The following is a 23,089-nucleotide window of genomic DNA, read 5'->3' on the forward strand; positions in this document are numbered from 1 at the left end:
AAACAGAGTCAGGGTACAGGCAAGGATCAGGGCAGGCAGCAAACAATCACAGTCCAGGAAACAGGCAAAGATCAGGGTAGGCAGCAAAGGGTCGCAGGGAATAAACAGTCCAATCGGTAACAGATAAACAGTCCACAGAAAAACGCTCAGAAATGATCACCTCGGCAAATCAAGACTTCGCGATGTGTGTGTGTGTGAGTGTGTCTTATATAGTGTGAGTGTGATGCGGTGCAGGTGTGTGTGCAATCAGTCCCAGGAGTGAGGGCCCATGGGAACCGTAGTCCGAATGAGAACTGATCAGTATTCCGGTGATGGCTCCCTCCGGTGGTCCGGAGGAAGGGCCGAAGGAGCCATATTCGTGACAGAGCCCCCCCCCTGTGAGCGGCTCCAGACGCGAGGAAGCGGACGCCGGGGTCTACCACGTGGTCGAGGGGCCGGTCTCTCCGGGTGCGTCCGATGAAATTCCTCTGTGAGTGAGGGGTCCAGGATATCATCCGCATTGACCCAGGATCGCTCCTCCGGGCCGTACCCCTCCCAGTCGGCTAAGTATTGTAGTCTCCTACCCTGGCGCCTGGAGTCGAGCAGCTCTCGTACTTGATAGGCTTCCTCGCCTTCAATCATCAAGGGTGGGGGGGAGCGGACCTCGGCTCCCTCTGGCTCCCCTCTCGGACCCCCGGAGGGTTTCAGCAGCGAAACATGAAAAGTGGGAGAGACACGGTAATTAGCAGGCAAGTCTAAACGAAATGATACTGGGGTGATTTGTTTGATAATTTGAAAGGGCCCTACAAACCTGGGACTGAGTTTTCTGCATGGAAGTCTTAGCCGGAGGTCTCTGGTGGACAGCCAAACCCATTGTCCCACGGCGTACTGGGGATTGGGACGTCGGTGACGATTGGCCTGCATCTCCTGCCTTCTTACGGCGCGTTGTAGGTGATGGTGAGCTTGGTCCCAGGTTTCTTCGCTTCTTTGCATCCATTCAGTAACAGACGGTAGATTGGATGGTTCACCAGACCAAGGAAATAATGGAGGTTGGAAGCCCAAGATGCACTGAAAGGGCGTGACACCAGTGGCAGGTTTCTGTAGGGAGTTTTGGGCGTACTCCGCCCAGAGCAGATAACGGCTCCAGTCAGTCTGGTTGCGCTGGCAGTAGGTGCGTAAGAATCGTGTTAGTTCTTGGTTCATGCGCTCTGTTTGGCCATTGGATTCTGGATGGTACCCTGAAGTGAGGCTGACGTTGATATTGAGACTCTTGAAGAATGATGACCAGACTCGAGATGTAAACTGTGGGCCCCTGTCTGATACAATGTCCTCAGGTAGTCCATAGAAACGGAACACATAATTGCATAGAAGCTCAGCTGTTTCGAATGCTGTGGGTAGCTTGGCCAGTGGTATGAGTCTGCATGCTTTTGAGAAACGGTCGATGACTGTGAGTATGGTGGTGTGGCCCTGGGATTCTGGGAGATCCGTGACAAAATCAATGGCTATGTGAGACCAGGGACGTTGAGGAATGGGTAATGGTTGTAACAGTCCAGCTGGCGCTTGGTGTGAAGCCTTGGTGGTTTGACAGGGTGTACAGTTAGTGATGAAGCGGGTAGTGTCGGATAACATGGAGTCCCACCAGAACTGATTTTGTAGCAGATGGAGAGTGGCTGTAACACCCGGATGACCAGAGCTTGGGAAGTCGTGCACGTGATGAAGTAGTCTGTCCCGAAGCTGTGCTGGGACGTAGGTGCGGTCCGGCGGGCATGTTGGAGGAGGAGTGGTCTGTTCGTTGGCATGTGTGATCTCTGTGATAATGTCCCATTGAACTGGAGCCAGCAGTAAGGTGTCAGGGATTATGTTCTCTGCGATTTCTGTCCGTTCCACCTCCTCATGCTGCCGTGACAGCGCGTCTGCCTTGGTGTTCTTAGAGCCTGGTCTATAAGTTACAGAGAACTGGAAGCGCGTGAAGAACAAGGCCCACCTAGCTTGCCGTGGATTTAGACGCTTGGCGGAACGCAGGTATTCCAGGTTTTTATGGTCTGTGAGAATGGTGAACGGATGTTTTGCTCCCTCCAGCCAGTGACGCCACTCCTCCAGTGCTGCCTTCATAGCCAGTAATTCCCGATTGCCCACATCGTAATTACGTTCAGCCGCCGACATTTTCCTGGAATAAAAGGCACACGGGTACATCTTCTCTGGGTTACCTTGGCGCTGAGAAAGGACGGCCCCTATGCCCGTGCTGGAGGCGTCCACTTCTACAATGAAGGGAAGTTCAGGGTCTGGGTGACGGAGAATGGGTGCTGACGTGAAACGCTCCTTTAGCTCTTGGAAAGCCTGTATTGCCTCAGAGGACCAGATGAGACGTGAGGACTGCCGCTTGGTCATGGACGTTAACGGGGCTGCAACGCCGCTGAAGTTCCGTATGAATCGCCTGTAGAAGTTGGCAAACCCCAGGAACCGTTGTAACTCCTTCAGTGTGCGAGGTTGTGGCCAGTCCTGTACCGCCCTCACCTTACTGTCATCCATGGCCACGCCCTCACGGCTGATAATGTAACCCAGAAAGGTTGTGGAGGTTTGGTGAAATTCGCATTTCTCTGCTTTTGCATAAAGTTTGTGTTGTATCAGTCTTTGGAGTACCGCCCGTACGTGCTGAACATGTTCCCTGAGAGAGTTGGAGTAGATGAGGATGTCATCTATGTAGACTATGACCCAGCGATTAAGCATGTCACGGAAGACGTCGTTAATAAAGGACTGGAAGACAGAGGGACTGTTGGCTAGCCCGAACGGCATGACGAGGGTCTCGTAGTGACCAGTGGTGGTGGAAAAAGCTGTCTTCCATTCGTCCCCTTCTCGGATGCGAATCAGGTTGTACGCACAGCGAAGGTCCAACTTGGTAAAGTATGTGGCCTGCCTGAGTTGTTCGAGGGCTGGAGGAACTAGAGGTAAGGGGTACCGGAACTTGATGGTGATGTCATTGAGTCCACGGTAGTCGATACAAGGTCTTAATCCGCCGTCCTTTTTCTTGACGAAGAAGAATCCTGAGGCTGCCGGTGATGTGGACGGGCGGATAAATCCTTTGGCTAGTTCCTCCTCGATGTGGGCTTTCATGGCTGCTGACTCGGGTTGTGACAGGGGAAAGATCCTGCCCTTGGGAGGTGTGGTTCCAGGCAACAGGTCGATGGCACAGTCCCCGGAGCGATGAGGAGGAAGTTCGGTGGACTTGTTCTTACTGAAGGCCACAGCCAGATCGGAGTATTCTTCGGGTATGTTTAATTTCTCGGTGTCAGAATCGTGGAGTGCAGCGGCTTGAACTGGCAGGGGAGTGATTTGTTTCAAGCAGTTTGCATGGCAGTTAGCGTCCCATTGTACAATCTGGCCCTCCTTCCAGGAAATGTGTGGGTTATGGGTTCTGAGCCACGGCAGACCAAGGATCACGGGGTTGTTGGGTGAGTGGATAACGTAGAAGCGAATGAGCTCATGGTGAAGGGCCCCTACTTGTAAAGCGAGTTCGTCTGTGATATGGATCACTTTGCCTCCGCCGATGGGCTTCCCATCTAGCGCCTCCACTGTCAACAGGGAATTACAGTCTGTTAGTGAGATGTTATGATTTTTGATGAAAGCATCAGACATGAAGTTCCCGGCGGCTCCAGAATCCAGCAAGGCGTGAGTGGATAGACGTTGGCCATTTACGGTAATCTGAATGGGAATTTTAAAGCAGTTGGAGTGTGGTGCAGAACTCACCGCTTTGGGATTGGAAGACTGAGGTCGTACGGGGCAGTTAATCTTGATATGGCCGGCCTGGCCGCAGTAGAGACACAGATGTAGTTGTCGTCTCCTTTCTCTCTCTTCGGGAAGTAGCGGAGTGTAGCCGAGTTGCATGGGTTCCAAAGCGGGTCCGGCTGAGGCGGATAGCCGAACGGGTCGTCGGGTGCGTAGCAGATTGTCAATGTGAATGGCCAGTTCGATGAAAGCGTTGAGCGAGCTTCCCTCATCCCGGCACGCGAGTTCAGCTTGTAATTCCAGTGATAGACCCCTTCGGAAAAGCAGTTTTAATGTGTCCTCAACCCAGTTCGTCTGAGCGGCGAGAGTGCGAAAGTTGAGCGCGTACTCAGCTGCTGTTTGTTTACCTTGGCTGAGAGACAATAGCTGATCGCCGACGCTCTTGCCTCCTTCGGGATGTTCGAAGACCTCTTTAAAGCTTCGCAAGAAGTCCTGGAAGGTGGGGAACGCAGGACTGTCATCTCTCCACACCGCGGTGGCCCAATCCAGTGCTTTGCCAGTGAGCAGGGAACACACAAACGATATCCGACTGGAGTCGGTGGGATACAGAGACGGTTGTTGGTTGATGAACAGGGAGCATTGGAGAAGGAACCCCTTACATCTGGCGGGACTGCCGTCGAACTTTTCTGGGAGCGCTAGGCGAGGGTTGACCGCAGGGGAGGCCGCGAAGCCTGGATTGGCGGGAACAACGGGCGGCGGTGTGGCGATTTCAGCAGGGCTAAATCGGAGGCCTTGGAGCGTTTTCACCAGTTCTTCGGTAAGAGAAGTTAAGCGGTTAAGCTGATGTTGATGCACCGCTAGCTGGTTGGCCTGGGCAGTTAGTTCTGACGAAATCTGCATGAGGGCTGCTGGATCGCTGATTGGCGAAGTCTTCTGTAATGATGGGTCGACAGAATGTGGATCCATTTGCAGCTAGTTTATTAAAAGTACTTACAGAGTAGACAGGGCAAAGGCAGAGGCATAAACAGTAACAGGCAATGGTCGAGGCAGGCGGCAGACAAACAGAGTCAGGGTACAGGCAAGGATCAGGGCAGGCAGCAAACAATCACAGTCCAGGAAACAGGCAAAGATCAGGGTAGGCAGCAAAGGGTCGCAGGGAATAAACAGTCCAATCGGTAACAGATAAACAGTCCACAGAAAAACGCTCAGAAATGATCACCTCGGCAAATCAAGACTTCGCGATGTGTGTGTGTGTGAGTGTGTCTTATATAGTGTGAGTGTGATGCGGTGCAGGTGTGTGTGCAATCAGTCCCAGGAGTGAGGGCCCATGGGAACCGTAGTCCGAATGAGAACTGATCAGTATTCCGGTGATGGCTCCCTCCGGTGGTCCGGAGGAAGGGCCGAAGGAGCCATATTCGTGACAGTAACTTAGTGAATACATATCACACAAACATATGTCTAAAGAAACGTTGAAATGTCAGGTTTTAAATAATGTAAGTCAAATCAAAAAAAAATATTCTCTGTTTGTGTAACCTGAACAGGGAGAGAGATGTCAGTCGTTTGCGAGTCACCACCTTGAAAAAAAAAACGTGTCAAGTTTAGTCAGATTTATGTACTTTTCATCGCTTTGAGACAGGGTGAGGAATAATGCTGGAAGAATTTACCTCAAAGGAAGAGACTATTTAAATATGAATCCTGTATGTCTCTGAATGGCGCAGATGCAGTTTTGTTTATTACACTTACATTATTAGTAAACATGCCATATTCCCTAAACTATATTGTTATACTGAGATGAGTGAAATCGACTGAAATATATAGGAAATATATATGGTATGAAATATATGTTAGCAACATATTAAATTGCAAATTGTTAAGTGCCACATCAATGAAGCTTTTCTTCACAATGAATGATGAAAATTCATCTTTGCGTAACAGAAATTAAAAATTATATTTTGAATTGTAATAATATATCATAATATTGCTGTTTTGGAATGCCAGGTAAGGGATATTCACTTATATCAGGATTTATTTCCAAGTAAAACTATATACTCAATATGTGCCTTCATTTATTCAAAATGTTTATATTGTTAACTTTATTCTAAATAAACTACAAAATAAACTTTGTTCTCAAATTCTTTAGTTCTCTCACACATAGCATACCTGACTGAAAGGCTCTTTATGAGGCTCATTATGCAGGTCATTGTCTCATATGGTGTGAATCACAGCATTATTCAGGATTATTATTTACGCCTCCACGCATACTGTCTTTCTAAACAAAAAGTGTCTTACAAAATGTAAATCAATATATTGTTTTATGTGAATGAGCAGGCAGGATGATTTTACATAATTTTGAAGCAAAAATTCTAGGCTTCTACATTCAGTACACAGAAGTCTTGTGGGCATATATTTAGTATTTGTTTTGTGGCCTTATCTCAGTGACTTATTTTTGTTTTGTTTTTTTTCAATAACCACGCATAAACGTTATTCTCTCAAAAATACAAACATGTTCATACATGTTGATCACATTTTATGGTAGCCTAGTTTGTGCTGAATACAGTGTAATGACACTTTTTCCATTAATATGTTTATAAGCAACTGAAAAAAGCACAAATGTCAGAGCATGTCAAAACTTCTCCAGGGCCCCAAACATCCTCAGACCCCAGAGAGTTAATCTGTTATTGATTAAAGAGTGTTACCTGCTTCCACTATGGCATTTAAAGTGCCACTATTATGCCATTTTAAAGGTCCCTAATTTTGTTTAGGTCTCCTACAACAGGTTTACATGCATCAAAGGTCAAAAACACTTTCATTTTCTCATAATTTACATTGCCTCCGGTCCTGAGGCTTCCGGAGCTCAGCGATTGTACACACTGTAAAGACAGTAATGATGGCATTGATTTTACGATATCAATCCGACCGTATAATATGAGATGTTGCAACTGTAATTCCTATACATCAGCATTAACAAGTGTATGTCCATCAACAAACAGATGTGTATATTTCTCATTTAGTGCAGTACACATGTGGGAACTGTATTATCAACTGTATCATTAACAGTGTAAATGTAAAATGCATATATAAAAATGCAATATAAATATAAAATATATAAAATATAAAATGCATTTTAAAAACTCGAAAATATATAGAAAATATATACATCAATAATTTATCATACTTACAGGTTGTGATTCTGAGGAGCAAGTTGATCCAAATACAGTGCACTCTGTAAATACCATTTAGACCTCATGGAGATATAAGAAGCCATCATCAAGAGGTTATACTGCTGTTGTATTGCTGTGATCATTTTAACCACTGACTCTTCACATCCTCATCCCTTTGGAAGTGTTTACAAAAAGAATTTGCTTTTGAAGAGCAAAAAACAGCATCTTCTCGACTTGGACACAATACGAACCAGGCAGCTTCAGTGTTTGAGGGCGGGTCAAGTTGTTCATAGGCGGGCATTAGGCAAATGTGTTATCCAGTGATGTGTAGCCATCACAGAATTGGGATTTGAATTCCTGACGACTCATTTAAGCGGTTCAGAGTTGACTCTTTCTTTTGAGACTTTCCCCTGGTTTCACAGACAGGGCTTAAGTTAGTCCCAGACTAAAATGCATGTTTGAGCTGATTTACCTGAAAGTAACTTGTACTGGCATATCTTAAAATAAGTCAGTGTCATTGTTTTGTCAAGATGCACACCAGTAATGTTTTTTTCTAGTGTATGTTTATAAAAGTTACTTAAATATCCTAATTGAACTAAGGCCTAATCCTGGCTTAGGCTAAGCCCTGTCTGTGAAACCGGGCCAAAAACTTTATTATCTTACACTTTCGGTTTTTTAACTTTGCAGATTGTTTCTATCCACAGACAGCTACATTACACATTGCATGAAAGGTTATATTTGAAAAAGCATTATGGGGCACTTTAAAATCATTCTGCGCTGATCATCGTTATTTGTATCACATTTTGTTCAGAAGTATTTACATGGCTGTTTCCAAAACCAGCATGCAGATTACTTGCTATAAAGAACAACATGAACACAGTTTATTGTCTTTTATGGTTTTATTATCTAACAACCTGACCTCCACCTTCTTCCTGCTTCTCGTTCATTCTGGGAAACAGTATCAACAGTTACACTTTTGACATCTTACTGTACATCGGCTCATCTCAGAAGAGTGAACTGAACTAGAACTAGAGGATCTGCTAAATGCTGTAAATGTAAATGATATAGATTAATTTAAACATGAGATGTTTGCATATTCTCTGTTTTCAAGGTCTAATTCTAGTTGATGACAATAATTTAACCAATGGTAATAACTACTATTGACAACTGCATTCATAAGTGTTTCAACAACATAAAGACCAAGTTTATAATAAGTATAAAATATTTTAATAAACAAACTGGAAAGTTTGTTTACATAGAAAATCTATTTTATATCATGTCTAGCCTTGATTTTCTATTATTTTGTGCAGGTCAATTTCAGATTCAGGAGCAAGAATGTCTCAAACTGTTGTACCCGTGACCTCTTCGACTCTTGTCATCCAGTTTCAACCACCAACACAAACAACAGCAGCTGGAACTGGGACAAATGCTCCTGTGTCTGTTTATGTACAACAGGTAGAAGGAGTTTCACCTCTTCATGGAATTCAGCCATTTCTGAAAGGCCAACCAAAAACCCTTGGGGTGAGAACTTGTTCATAAACCCAAATAACTATAATTTTTGTGTGTGTGTATGTCAGTGTGAGGTCTGGAAAGTACATGAATAAATTATTTTAAAAAAGCAGTGGTACACTTTCACAGTCACTAGCTCAGGCACCTTCAACACTACACTTCCCAGAGTCCCTTCTGCTCACCATCTGCACACACTACTCAATCACCTGCACCTGCAAGATGCAAGGAAGACTGTTGCAAAGTTTAGGTGCTAACCAACCTACGGTTGATTTTGATATTCTAGGTTTTATCAACTGGCCAGCATTTTGAGATCACAATAGACGTGAAGGACTAATTAAGAGCTCGCTCAGGTACTGCAGAGGTAAACCATTTAATGCTTTGTAAGTAATTGGCAAGATTTTAAAATGGATATGATGTGTAATAGGAAGCCAATGCAGTGATAACAGAACCAGACTAATAAGGTCATACTTCCTGGTTCTAGTAAGAACTCTAGCTGCTGCATTTTGGACCAGCTGGAGTTTGTTCATCAAGCGAGCAGGGCAACCACCCAGTAGAGTGTTACAGTAATCTAGCCTTGAGGTCACGAACACATGAACTAACTGTTCCACATGTTTTTTATTGAGAGCATATGACATAGTCTAGATGTATTTTTAAGATGGAAGAATGCAGTTTTACAGATGCTAGAAACGTGGCTTTCAAATTAAATATTGGTATCAAAGAGCACACCCAGATTCCTAACTGGCGACGAAGACTTAACAGAGCAGCCATCAAGTGTTAGACAGTATTCTAGGTTACTACATGCAGAGGTTTTTGTCCAATAATTAGAGTTAAGTAGTAGTAAATTACTGGTCATCCAATTTTCTATATCAGCTTTGCATTCCGTTAATTTTGTGAATTGGTAAGTTTCATCAGGGCGCGAAGAAATATAGAGCTGAGTATCATCAGCATAACAGTGAAAACTAACTCCTAATGATATCTCCCAAGGGTAGAATGTACAGAGTGAAAAGCAACGGTGCTAGTACTGAGCCTTGCAGTAATTCTACAATGAACTTGAAGCGATACGACATCTCTTCGTTTTTACTAATGCAATTCCATTAATGACAAAATAATTTTAATGTCAATTCAAAAGAATATTGTGATCAATAGTGTCAATTGCAGCACTAAGATCCATTTACACTAATAGAGAGATACAGCCACGATCTGATGATAAGAGCAAATCATTAGTAACTCTAATCCGTTTCAGTACTATGATACCGTCTAAATCCTGACTGGAAATCCTTACAGGTACCATTTCTTTTTAAGAAGGAGCATAGTTGTGAGGATACTGCCTTTTCTAGTATCTTTGACACAAAAGGTAGATTAGAGATCGGCCTTTAATCGAGTTGTTTTTTTGTTTCGTTTTTTAATAAGAGGTTTAATAATAGCCAGCTTCAAAGTTTTTGGTATGTATCCTAATAACAAAGATGAATTAATGATTTTAAGAAGAGGATTTATGACCTCTGGAAGCATCTCTTTCAATAGCTTAGTCGGTATAGGGTCTAACATACATGTTGTTGATTTTGATTATTTAATGAGTTTAGGCAATTCTTCCTCTCTTACAGCAATGAATAAAATGGAGGTTTTCCTTAGGTTGTTTATAGAAGGATGTCTGACGCAATACTGTAGAGACGGTTGCATGGTTGTAATTTTCTCCCTAACATCAATCTTGCAAGTTAAGAAGTGTGCTGTTTGGAAACATCAGAAGTTGAAGCTTTATTTTTCTTGTTAATTAAGTCACTTTACCAAATAAATACCTAGAGTTTTGTTTGCTTTCTTCTAAGAGAGTCGAAAAATAAGTTTTTAAGGCCTTTCTGTACGAAACGGTGAAACAGTTTTTTAATCAATTTTCAGGGCTTGTTTTGTTTGTTCCACGGATGGCTCAGCTAAACAGGCGAATAAGAGACTATAAACTGCTATTCCTTTTAATTATACTAATGTCTAATTAAAATGTCTACAAATGAATACAACTAAATAAAACAGAGATCAGGTAAAAACCATAGACAATTGTTCAATGGTTCATCACTAGGGGGCGATCACCCCCCAGAGGTGAACCATTGAAATTTTTAAAAGTTTCGAAACAGTTATGACGAAACAAAGCCTCGTTTTCTGAAATCACGACTGGCAGTTTGATACATGCTCCGAACATGTCATCTGTTTTAAGTCATCAGTCATCATTGGTGATAGGAGAATCAAAGCTTTTCAAAGCTTTGAATCAAATTGAACCAATTGCTTCGCAAAATGATTCACTGTTTCGAAGCATTTGAAACGCCACTCGCTGGTGACATATGCTGGTCAAAACAGAGAAATAACAACAAAAACTCAGGCCAAACATGCATAAAAACACATTTTACAAACACATTGCCAATATTTTATTGAAAGTAAAATCTATCAAATACAATTAACTAATTATCTAATAAGATTAAATATAAAGTATCTGTCTAACATGTGTTCTTTTATCAATTTTCAGGACTTGTTTTGTTTTTTTCATGGATGGCTCAGCTAAACAGGTCAATAAGAGACTATTAACTACAATTATTCCTTTTAATGATACTAATGTCTAATTAAAATGTGTAAACAATGTATAAAACTGGTCAGAGATCAGGTAAAACACAGACACCTGTTCAATGGTTCGATAATGATTGGTCTGTTGACTTTCCTGTTGGGAATCGTGTCTACAGTTGATGCAGTACCCTTCTCTGTCTTAACTAGTATTCCTTACTGGGGATCTATCATCGTAAGAAACAATTATACAATTAAGTGTTGTGTCTTTTATAACACAAGTTACATATTCCAGCAGAAGTCTTGATTTGTGTCTCTCTCTGCTCTCAGTACATTATCGCAGGCTCACTCTCCATTGCTGCAGAAAACAAACTGAATTCACCCTCCAGTTTGTGTTTGGTATGTACACAACACTTGTACCGGAAGTACTTGAAACCTATTGTGTTTGTACTGATTTCTTCTTCCTTATTTTTCTGCCATAAAAGTGTATGAGCATCAGTGACCATAATATTCACATTTTTCACAAATTGAACTTTATCTCCGCAACACCCAAATTTAACTAAAGTTAATGTCCATAGACTGCAGGACATTTTGAGAATTGAATCCCAATTAACTCCATCAATCATCCACATGAGCCATTGGTGCTCTGATAATTAATGCTTGAGAGTATATTTTTAATTTATGTCAAGCAGTGTATTTTTGATCACATTCCATATACCTTTCCATCTATGTTAGCAAGCTAAAGTTCTTGTTCATTTATTAATCTATTTTATGTTGTTTTTTTCTACCTATAGGTAAACGGTTCACTTGGAATGAACATTTTCAGTGCTATAACTGCAGGCATGTCCATTATCTTCATTTCAATGGATTTGGTTATAAATATACCTGTGACGTCACATGCTGTGGTATTAAGATGGTGGTGCCCTTTCTCCAAAAGCTAGAACAAAACATCCTTTTTTCTTTAAAATGGTTAAATTAATCATGTTTGTTATATATTTTTTAAATCAATTTAATAAATAATGTAAACTTGACTGACTGCTTCATTTCCACTTTAAAATTCTGTCCACAAAAATGTTGGAAATGATCTGAATGTAAAGTGAACTTAACACACATTGCATTATTAAACGTTAAACTCGCAGCATTTGCAGAGATGGAGTTTGTGAGAAGCAGCATTTACTTTGAACTGAGACACTTTAAAAACATGGTATTATAAGCTGCACACGTGTGCATGATCACAGTACAGCTTTTCACTCTGAAACATGCAACTACTAATTCAATGGAGTCCAGTTTGCCCTACTTAAAAACATTGTTCAAATATTTTATTTCAAGACATTTATTTTTGTCCTTAATGCACCCTTTCTTGCAACTACTTTCTTACACAACCTTTATTCCAAAACATCATTTTCGAGCTAGTAATGGAGGTTTGAGCCATTGATATACAGAGATTAAGCGTCTGTGAATTACCCGAGTCTGTGCGTCTCTCAACAGTGTTCAACATCTCTACTAATAGCAAAACTCCAAGTTTAACTGCTTCAAAAACAGCAACATTACCATCTACTCAGAAATGTCATGGCATTAACGGCATTAACTGTTTAATATTATCAACAAATAAGTAATCTTGAAGGAAGCTGATCATATAGATTGTTTTTTTTCTGCAGATATCTGTGGTCAGCAACCCTTCAATGCATCACCTTCCAACAGAAGTTCCTCCACAATACAATGAATATAATGTATAAATATTTAAACACATGAGTTTCCCAGTGATTTCCTGTCCATTATCTCTAATGTCCTTTCATTAAAAAGAGAACATGACAGCAAAGAAAAAGGTCACTTGATCATTTAATATTTACATATTTAAGTCACAAATGTATAAACATTAATAACGTCTTTTTCCTACCTTTCTAGACCTTGGGGCGGTGGTTGCATTGTATCTCTATGGAGAGACAGCAACCTCTCAGACTTCATCAAAAATAAACTTAAGTTATTAATGATTGTAGGCTCTTTAACAGTAAAAGATAATTGATGGATTGTACTGTAAACTGAAACATTGTTTTGAGGTTTTTAAATTTATTATCCTATAAAGGGGCACATATTGTACTGTAGCCTATAGTGAAGTGTCAGAATTGATTTCCTGGTTCAGTGGCCGGCTTTATTACCCCTCCTAATCACCTGAGCTCCACCTTTCATTCTGGGAAATAGTATCAACAATAAAATCTGCCTTATCTTATCTCAGAAGAGTTACCCAAAAACAAGAGAGCAATGTGCAAAAGAAGAAATGAGGATTGGATTCTTTTTGTGTAAAATTATATTACATACTTTTACTTTGTTAAAAATTTAGCTTAAAATGTATGGCGACTGGGAAGGGACATGTTCAGTTCACTTAGATTTGTTTTGGACATGACAAGATAATTTGTGGAAATGTCAGTGTGTCAAGGCATTGACCGTAGCAACTTGCGATTTTCTGAAAAGGATACTGTTATTAAATTTAAATAATACATTATATTTTGAATTAAGAATGACAATGTTATGTATATAACCTACGTATATAACGAGACGCTGCGTAATCGCTATGGGAACGCCTCTGCGTGATGTCGTCGTGAAGCATGTATGAAATCTGTCCAATAGGGAGACGGTACGTCATAGGCGGGTGACGTCACTGACCAAGAACTATAAAGCCTACCCGAAAACACTCACATTCAGCTTCTGTGTCTTTAGCAAGCGCTACGTGTGATCTTGTCTGTCTTATTTACTGTTGTCTGTCTACCAACATTGAGTATATTATGGCAAGCGAGCAGCCGTTCAGGAAGTGTGTTCATCCCTGCCCTCATTTCATTACAGGTTCATTACAATGACGTACCGTCTCCCTATTGGACAGATTTCATACGTGCTTCACGACGACATCACGCAGAGGCGTTCCCATAGCAATTACGCAATTACTTGAAAGGGAATTAAGGTTTTTGAGGAAAGCATTCCAGGATTATTCTCCTTATAGTGGACTTCAATGGCCTCCAGTCGGTTGAAGGTCAAAAATTCAGTCCGTTTCAGTGCAGCTTCAAAGGGCTTTAAACGATACCAGACGAGGAATAAGGGTCTTATCTAGCGAAACGATCGGCCATTTTCGAAAAAAATATAACTGTATATGCTTTATAAACACAAATTATCGCCTTGCACATGCTTTCACTTTCTGTATTCTTCAAAAAGCTTACGCTGTATGTCCTACGCCTTCCCTATTCTACTTGCTGAAAAAAACGAAACTGGCACTGCGTTCATTCTGTAAGTTGAATAGGGAAGGCGTAGGACATACAGCGTAAGCGTTTTGAAGAATGTAGAAAGCGGAAGCACGTGCAAGGCGATAATTTGTGTTTATAAAGCAAATACAGTTGTATTTTTTTTTAGAAAATGACCGATCGTTTCACTAGATAAGACCCTTATTCCTCGTCTGGTATCGTTTAAAGCCCTTTGAAGCTGCACTGGAACTGTAATTTTGACCTTCAACCGTCTGGAGGCCATTGAAGTCCATTATAAGGAGAATAATCCTGGAATGTTTTCCTCAAAAACCTTAATTTCTTTTCGACTGATGAAAGAAAGACATGAACATCTTGGATGACATGGGGTGAGTAAATTATCAGGAAAATTTTATTTGAAAGTGGACTAATCCTTTAAGAGCATTTCATAAATTATTTGTAGATGGCAAAGAAAGACAACTTAAACTTTGAAATTACTAGTTAACTTTGTTTTTTTGCTCATAATTAGGGCATTTTAATTATGTACATTGTTTGTTTTTAGTAGATACTTATTTTAAGCGAAATATAAAAATGGAAAATACAGCCCTGAACTGCCTTTGGGACTCCAGATTTATCCTCAGGGTTGACTCCCGAAGCCTTACCCATGGCTGGGTATAGCCACAAGGCAGCGGAGGTTAGACGGGCTACCTTCACAGGTTAACGAGCCCCATCTGCCCAAAGCAAAACTGGTTTTAACTGTCCTAACCAGACACGTGATAAAAGGTATCTTTTTCCATGTTAATCAGAGTTTTTGTCCTAACCAGCTGCGACGGCGACACGCGAATATTCTATTTTAGAAACGGTTTCTATTTCTCCGCGACGTCGCAGTTGGAACAGCAACACAAAGTATGGCAATGATAATATCAGGTACTGTTTATGTGCTTTATTTAATGTTAAAAGCGTCTAATGTGAGTTTGAATATCATTCTGTGTTCCCAGCTTTTTAGCTGTAGTGAAAAAAACACTGGCTAATTCACCTCAGATCTTGAAAATAAATAAATGGGCACAAGAACTTTAAAACTGTCAACTCAGTACTAACAAACAAGTGTATTCTATGACAAAGATTGGTTCAGTCACTCTGTATGTACTTTAACGTTTAAATTGTGTAATATTTATGAAATTTACTGTACTTGCCCATTTCATTGTGTCTGCTTTGCTCTTGCCGAGAGAGCCCGCCAAAAACTCTCTTCTGATTGGCTGTGGTTTTTGATTGATTTTATCGCTTCTCGTTTTCACGTCGCGTCTAGTGTGGACAGTCAAATTGCTCGCTGCTGGAATCTTATTGCATCGCATCTGGTTAGGACACAAGGTAAGGCGCCAGTGATCACCTTCGCCCCTTCTCAAATCAGTGAAAATGTTTCCGCCGGGTTTAGATGCTAAACCACACATGAAGGCCAGGAGCTGGACTTGGTTGTCAGAGGCTAATTTAGATGCATGCCTTTTGGGGAGCACTTTATAGGCAATAGGAGCTTATCCCCACTACCACCTCCTTGGCATTAGCAAACTTTAGAACCAAAACTTTCCTTTGGTAAGTTTGGAAGAGACAAATTAGCACATTATTAATAGAATAGAGTTCTAATTACTGAAACAATTACTGAAGAATTGTTAAATGTTAGAAATGTATATTCTATATAAAACATTTATTAGGTTTCTGGTTCAAATGTGTTTGCTTCATCTGAATTTGATTTGAAACGGTTACTCTTTGACTTAACTTGATGTTTTCAATTTGAAATAATGTTTAAATCAAGTAAGCCATTCAAACAGGACTTTCACTTCCCATCATGCTTTGTAAAGGGGCTGAATTGGGAGAGTAAATGTTGAGATAAAGTGTTTTTGAATACATTTTTAAGCAAGATGAGAAAATGCAGATATGTTCTGTTATGTTGGGGAAATATTCATGAAAATATGAGGAAAAGAAAATGCCACAATATCTCTTTATTCTCTTATTTATTTATATAGGATGAAGAGATACAGATCAAGGACCGGTAACAACATTTAAAAAAAAATGAATTTGTTGGATTTACTTAAATAAGACGTGTCAAGTGGTTCCATGCAAATATATTGATTAATTTGTACAAATAACAATTTAGTTGTATGAACAAAAATTCAAGTAAAACATTTCTTTGAGTAAATATAACTATAGATTCATGTAGTTACATGTTTTTAAGTAATGTAAACAAGGATGGTTTGAGTAAAACTAACAACAGTGAACGTTATTTTATTTGAGTGAAGCTACACTTAAAAAGGTATTATTTAACTTTCTAGATTGGATGGAACTGGATTAAATATTTTGACTGTTCCGATCTGACCATAATGCTGCCTGAATCATACACTGTGCATTGTTGGCCAGAGAACTGGCCCCCCAACTGAGACTGATTTCTCCAAAGGTTTTTTTCCCCTCCATTTTTGTCACCTGTCTGTCTCAGTGCTGACACTCTATACAAAGTTACATTTATAGACAGCTCAAACTTCAAACACATTATTCTTCATTAATACAGGTTCATATGTTAATGATTCTTCATGATTTTCATCTTAAATCATACGCTGAACTTTCAGAATTATTGGAATCACATTCTTCAAAGCTCCTGTTATCTTAAGGGAAATAGTAGATAACCACTGAAAGTGTTGTAGTTATTGTGGTTATCATATATCCTTGTGTTAGCCCAAAGTCTCACATAGACAACATCTCCAACCTCCAGGATCAACACAACTCCATTCGAGGAGTTTGCCCGATCCTTAGCCTGAATATCATTTGCCATAACCACAAGCTTTCCATTCTTATAAATGGCTGCAATTGATGAAGTTCCGTCAATACCAAATACAGAGACTCTGAACATGTACGCTCCTTTCAGTGGGGCTGTGAAAATACCTAAATCAAATAACAAGAGATACAGAATCAGCTGTTTCCTGTATGATTGCTTAATTACCAAACACACTGTGTAATAGTTTTGCAGATTATTTAAATCTTATACACATTACACAACTGCAGAGAGGTCTGAATGGAGCAGAAGGGTTTTCATTACCATAAACTGAGTTTTATGACTCCATTTCATTGATAATTACCTGTAATTGGGTTGTAGGCGTTCCCTATGTTTGTGAAGACGTTCCTGTAGGTTAGTGTGATTTCAGTGGTAAAAGGACCAATATGACCACTGCCAGATTGCATCAGTGAAGCTGAAAAAGCTACTTCTCTGTCTGTTATTGAAAAACATAAGCAATATTGTGATATATTACTGTATTACACTGAGAATGTATACTCTGAATTTAACATCATTCAAGCACACTTTCACCTCTATTTTCCTTTCTCAACTCCACTTGACTCAGAGTAAGATTTGAAATTTCTGTGAAGGAATAAAGATTCTGTTAAATGACATTTACACTGATTATTGTAATAGATAACACAATTTACACAGTATACACTCAACTTTACACTAACATTTACACTATACAATGTATTGTATTGGTGTTTTACTTTGAGGATCATTGATAAAAGAGTAGATGTTTTGGTGAAGTACCATCATTTTTCTTCTTCAGCTCTTCCAGGATAAACGTCTGTTGTGCCTCTAAAGCTCTGATGTTTGCTTTCTGCTCTGTAACGGTGGCGGTCAGTTCTCTGTTCCTTTCTGCTCTGTAACGGTGGTGGTCAGTTCTCTGATGTTTCCTTTCTGCTCTGTAACGGTGGCGGTCAGTTCTCTGTTCCTTTCTTTCTGCTCTGTAACGGTGGCGGTCAGTTCTCTGTTCCTTTCTTTCTGCTCTGTAACGGTGGCGGTCAGTTCTCTGTTCCTTTCTTTCTGCTCTGTAACGGTGGCGGTCAGTTCTCTCAGTGCTGCATGGATGTCAGGGATGCCCAGATTGCAGTATTGTTGGCTGTCAGTTGAAGCTTCAGCTCTCAAAGTGTCTGTTTGAGGTGGATTCTGTCTTCCGTCCTCAGAGCTGATCTGTTGACTGATCTCCTTCTCATTGAGTCCTCCATCTACCTGCTGCTGGACGACAAACACAAAGGTTTCCAACAGCAGCAGTATACATACTAAAGCCTTCATTCTTCACTGATGTTTGTTTCCAGCTCTTGCTCTGTCATCCCCACAGCCTCTCATGTTCCTTTTATAGTGTCCTGATTTACTGTCTTTTGTGCTTGATTTATATTGCTTCAGATAAAAAAAGAAATTCAGGTTAATTGTTAACCATAATTAGTGGTATGTTCCAGGCTAAGTAGATGTTTATCTCTATTCACAATATTTGTGTTGATCACAGCAGAAAATAGCACTGATTCATCTCTCTCCCTTTTTTTCCATTTATTTATATAGATCAGCAGTCAGCATCCTTAAAGCATGCAAAGGAAAATCACAGAAACCTCCGGTCATGTGAATGGATTTTCAGATCTCACACTTTAATAGTATTTATTGGACCTAACTTAATAAAACAGGCTGTGTGACTATGAGGAATGATTAACTTAAAATGTATGTCCATATGCAAGTTTGAGTGAAATGAAATACATTAGCTATTGTCACATGCCAGTGATTATCCCAACCTCTAATATATTTCTGACCTCTGATATAGATGGTCACTCCACTCTCTGATATCGATGTGAATATCTTACAACAGTTACCAGGTTTACCAGCTTTATGACAAAAAAAGAGGAAACATTGGATATAAATTTACACAGACAAAATTCGTGTAATGATAGGTCAACAGAATGGGGATCCATTTGCAGCTTTTATTAAGAAAAGTATTCTCACAGGCAAGGGCAAGGCAGAGACGTAAACAGGGACAGGCAAGGGTCGAGGCAGGCGGCAGACAGACAGAATCAGGATACAGGCAGAGATCAGGGCAGGCAGCAAGCAAACACAGTCCAGTAAACAGGCAAGGATCAGGGCAGGCAGCAGAGAATCACAAGGGGTAAACAGTCTAGACAGCAACAGTATAACAATCCACAGAAAAGATCACCGGGGCAAATCAAGACTTCGCTGTGTCTGTATGTGTGTCTGTGTCTGTGCGTGCGTGCTGCTTAAATAGTGTGAGTGTGATGTGGTGCAGGTGTGTGCGTAATCAGTCCCAGGAATGGGGCCCTATGGGAAACGTAGTCCGAATGATGGTAGGTTCAGTATTCAGGTGAAGGCTCCCTCCGGTGGTGCGGGGGAGGAAGTGTGGGAGCCTCATTCATGACAATTCGTAAGTGACATTTAATGTTGAAGCCTTGTGGCAATACTATTGTTGTAACAGTCAGGATCCAATGATGACGAAGATGAAATAACATAAGATTTATTTACAAACACGATAATAAGCCAAACTCCAAAACAGTGTGCTAGTGCACAGACAACAGCCGACAAATGAAGAAGACAAAGAGAGGAACTTAAATACAGATATGATCAACTCAAATGACGAACAGCTGTGATGATTAGTTAGCGTCCATGGTGACTGATGAGTGGCGGAAAAATAGAACAAAGGAACACGTGATGAATGAAAACACACTGAAAGTCCATGAAAACAGAAACTAACAGAAGATAACTGTGACATTACAACTCTCTTCGGCAAGGCCTTGCACCATAACAGAACAACAGATGGAGGGCCGGAGGGGGCTTTGGAGGTGGACGAGGTGATGGTGAAGGGATGAAAACAGGATGAAGCACAGGGATGGTGACAGGAGATGACGGAGGACTGACACGATGACGACGATCCCCTGGCAGTAATGGTTGAGATGGTCCACTAGCACAGACCCAGAGCTTCCCAGTGCCGACAGCCCACGGCGGAGTTGAGGGAGGGAGGAGCCAAGGTGTTGTAGTGACTGACGACAGCCGAGGGGACGACGGTGAGAGACGAGGACGAAGGATCCATGGGCGCAGACAGAGGACCGCAGGAGCCGAGAGACATCACTGGTAAAGGAGACCCAGGCGAAGTCTCGGTGACGAGCATCGCAGGTGGAGTCAGAGAATCTGAGGACAGGGGCGATGCTGGTGAGACAGAGGCAACCCAGAAGGGAGGAAGGAGCCTGCAGCGGACAGCCCGGATGTCTGTGCCATAGGCAGAGCGATGATAGACCAAGGGGGAGCTGGTGGGATCAGGGATCCCGGTGGTGTCACTTGGACGAGGGTGCCTGGAGGAGCCAGGGCGGAGCCGACAGGTCGATGCACAGAGATGGAAAGAGGGCGTCCAAGGCCGAAGGCAGAGCCGCAGGCTCGACGTCTTGGCAGGGCATCTCCAGGGATGTCACAGGGCTGCAAACTTCAAACAGCAGTGGAGCTGGAGGACTGTCTGAGCTCTGGGATGATGGAGTTGAAAGCAGACTGGACATGATGATGGTGAGTAAGGTAACTTCTACGCACATTAAAGAAATGAGCACATCACAGTCCAGTTCACTTATTTTGCTGTCTTTAAACAGCGGTGAAGGGTCAATAACAATTACAGTACTGCCTTTAAACAGTGATATAGGTTCAAATCAGGTTCAGGTTAGAAATACTCTAGAGCGGCACCGGAAGTTCAGGGGACTTGGGCGTAGCTGGCAGCTTAGGGGACCAGGGTGGTGTTGGCAGCTCAGGAGACAAGGGAGGCTCGGCCAGGGACGTATATACCCCCCTCCCCCAAAATTTTCATGGGGGGAGCTATGGGTTTCTGTGATGGATGGGGTTCTGGAACGGGCACTGGGCGGAGCTCTGGGACTGGAAAGAACACAGGGTATTATTAATATTATTATTATTACCAGTAATTTATTTTGTTATTTTATCTTCATTTTAAAGTATAAATGTCACAGCAGTCTTACACAATGTTGCAAACCGTCCCCTTGCGCTACTTGGTGGTGTTTTTGCGACAAGTGTGACATAACACTGGGTTGTATTTAATGCTGCGGTGTTACAAGCGGCAGTAATAGGCATTTTAGTTGAGTACCTACTGTACCTGCTTTCACCATGGCATTTTAAATCATGTTGTGCTGATCATCGTTATTTATATCACATTTTGTTCTACTGTATTTACATGCCTGTTTCCAAACCAGCATGCAGATTACTTGCTATAAGAAACATTTATGAATACTTCAGTTAATTATTGTCTTTTGTGGTTTTAGTATCTTATAAAAAGTGCCAGTTTTACCAACCCTCCTAACAACCTGATCTCCACCTGCTTCCTGTTTCATTCTGGGAAACAGTATCAGCAGTTACTCTGACATCTTACTTGCGTCGGCTCATCTCAGAAGAGTGAACTCAACTACAGAGTGTGGTAAACCAACTGAAGAGAAGAGATTTTTTCGGTAAAACAACAAATTATTTACTTACACAGACTATCTGGCTACCTTTATACAGATGCCTATCTATTCTCTATTTACTATGATTTTAAACAGGTTAATTTCAGATTAAGAAACAAGAATGTCTCAAACTGTCGTACCCGTGAACTCTTCGACGCTTGTCATCCAGTTTCAACCACCAACACAAACAACAGCAGCTGGAACTGGGACAAATGCTCCTGTGCTTGTTTATGGACAACAGCCAGCAGGAGTTTCACCTCTTTATGGACTTCAGGCATTTCTGAAAGGCCAACCAAAAGCTCTCGGGGTGAGAAATTGATCATAAACCCAAATAATTGTATAATTTGTATGTGTATGTTACTGTGAGGTAAGGAAAGTACATGAATAAGTTCTTTAAAAAAAAAAAAAAAAAAAAGTTGTACACGAACAAAGCATACACATTTTTTATTGAAGAATATGACTTATTACCTTGTGACAATGCAGGAAATACAGCAATATATGTGTTACATTCCCCTCCCAGTCTAGGGGTCAAGAGGGGAGGTAACAAAGGAAATTAAAATATGATAATAAAAAGTAATGCAGAGATGTTTAAAAAAAAAAAAAAAAAGCTTCAGTCTCAGAGTGAAAACATAACACAACTTTAAGCAAAAGTAAAAATGTTTATTTCGTTCATGTACCAAAAAGCTTAACAAAAATAAGGGGATAAATCTTCAGGAGAGAATATGGCATAAAATAATAAACAGAACAGGTAACTAAGGTTTAGAGAAGCTACTTACCCTGCTCAAAAACAAAGATAAAAAAATCAACAACATAAACATTCCTGAGCTTCCTCTCTGACCAAAAACAGGAGAAAATTATTGTACACAAAATAAAAAGGCACTCTTATCCCTACATTTCCCAAGTAACCATTAACTAGTTAACAGAGATAAGAAGTGATACAATACCTTTTAGTTACTCACAGGTAAAAGTCAATACTAAAATGATACAATACCTTTTAGTTACCCACACAAGGATAAATTGGTAAGCAAACTAAGGCTGCATTTACACGGGGCGTCAGCGTCAATGCTTGACAGAGGGCGTGTCTGAAGCTTGTGTTGACACGACCATTATCAAAGAGCTTAGAACCCAAGAGGCGACACTCTGATACTTTTTGGGCAACAGCCACTAGATGGCGCTCCGGTAGCGTGGCCACCATTATGGGGTGAAAATACTAAGTGGACCATAGAATCCTTCACATCTTACGCACCCAAAACCGGCGAATTTCACTGCCAATACAGTTTTTTTGAAATTAAGTCACCAGTAAATTGTATGGCTCCTACAGTAAATGTTGTATTGTCTTATATATGTTTTATTTTACCAGTTGTGGAATCCAACCATTCATCCGAGGTAACATAGTTAGCCTACTTTATTGAGTATTTCCATTTTATGCAACTTTGTTTACACATTTATTAATATTGGATTTGGATTTCAGCTTTAATGTGCGTTTTTTTTAACAAATCAGCTGATATTGCCATAGAAACTAGTGGACTGCCGACTGGCTTTCACCACAAAATGGCGGAAACGCAGCGCCGCTGCTGGGCGCCGGTGTTGCAATGGAACGTTCTATTGAGTGTCACTTCTTGTTAGTGTATATTCTTTGCCGTTATAGTGATAAAAGCCAATCAC

General features: G+C 41.0%; 2 protein-coding genes across 7 annotated transcripts in view; both read left to right on the plus strand.

Annotated features, from left to right (window-relative positions):
• The window catches only part of LOC127511242 (membrane-spanning 4-domains subfamily A member 4A-like), a 103,426-nt gene that overhangs the window by 17,795 nt on the left and 62,542 nt on the right, over positions 1–23,089 (plus strand). The window contains exons 1-2 of one of the 6 annotated variants that reach the window (XM_051892041.1): positions 21,337–21,430; positions 21,521–21,731. The exons of 4 other annotated variants lie outside the window; for them this stretch is intronic. In XM_051892041.1, coding sequence (XP_051748001.1) covers positions 21,546–21,731 — 186 coding nt within the window. In that variant the 5' untranslated portion in view covers positions 21,337–21,430; positions 21,521–21,545. Of the gene's footprint in view, positions 1–21,336; positions 21,431–21,520; positions 21,732–23,089 lie in introns of those variants that run through there. One more of the 6 variants, XM_051892040.1, reaches the window with a different exon arrangement.
• Positions 10,613–11,940, plus strand: LOC127511262 (membrane-spanning 4-domains subfamily A member 8-like). Its single transcript, XM_051892076.1, has 3 exons — positions 10,613–11,145; positions 11,241–11,309; positions 11,705–11,940. Exons 1-3 carry the CDS (start codon positions 10,978–10,980, stop codon positions 11,849–11,851), a joined length of 384 nt encoding a protein of 127 aa, XP_051748036.1. The 5' UTR covers positions 10,613–10,977; the 3' UTR covers positions 11,852–11,940.

Source organism: Ctenopharyngodon idella, chromosome 4, assembly GCF_019924925.1.
Source record: "Ctenopharyngodon idella isolate HZGC_01 chromosome 4, HZGC01, whole genome shotgun sequence".
In the NCBI taxonomy this organism is placed as follows: Eukaryota; Metazoa; Chordata; class Actinopteri; order Cypriniformes; family Xenocyprididae; genus Ctenopharyngodon; species Ctenopharyngodon idella.

Excerpts from the sequence above, each read along its gene's own strand:
- LOC127511262 (XM_051892076.1), top strand. The coding sequence starts at position 10,978 with ATGTGTAAACAATGTATAAAACTGGTCAGAGATCAGGTAAAACACAGA. Across the intron at positions 11,146-11,240 it reads CTTACTGGGGATCTATCATC|TACATTATCGCAGGCTCACT; the intron begins GTAAGAAACAAT and ends CTCTGCTCTCAG. Across the intron at positions 11,310-11,704 it reads CACCCTCCAGTTTGTGTTTG|GTAAACGGTTCACTTGGAAT; the intron begins GTATGTACACAA and ends TTCTACCTATAG.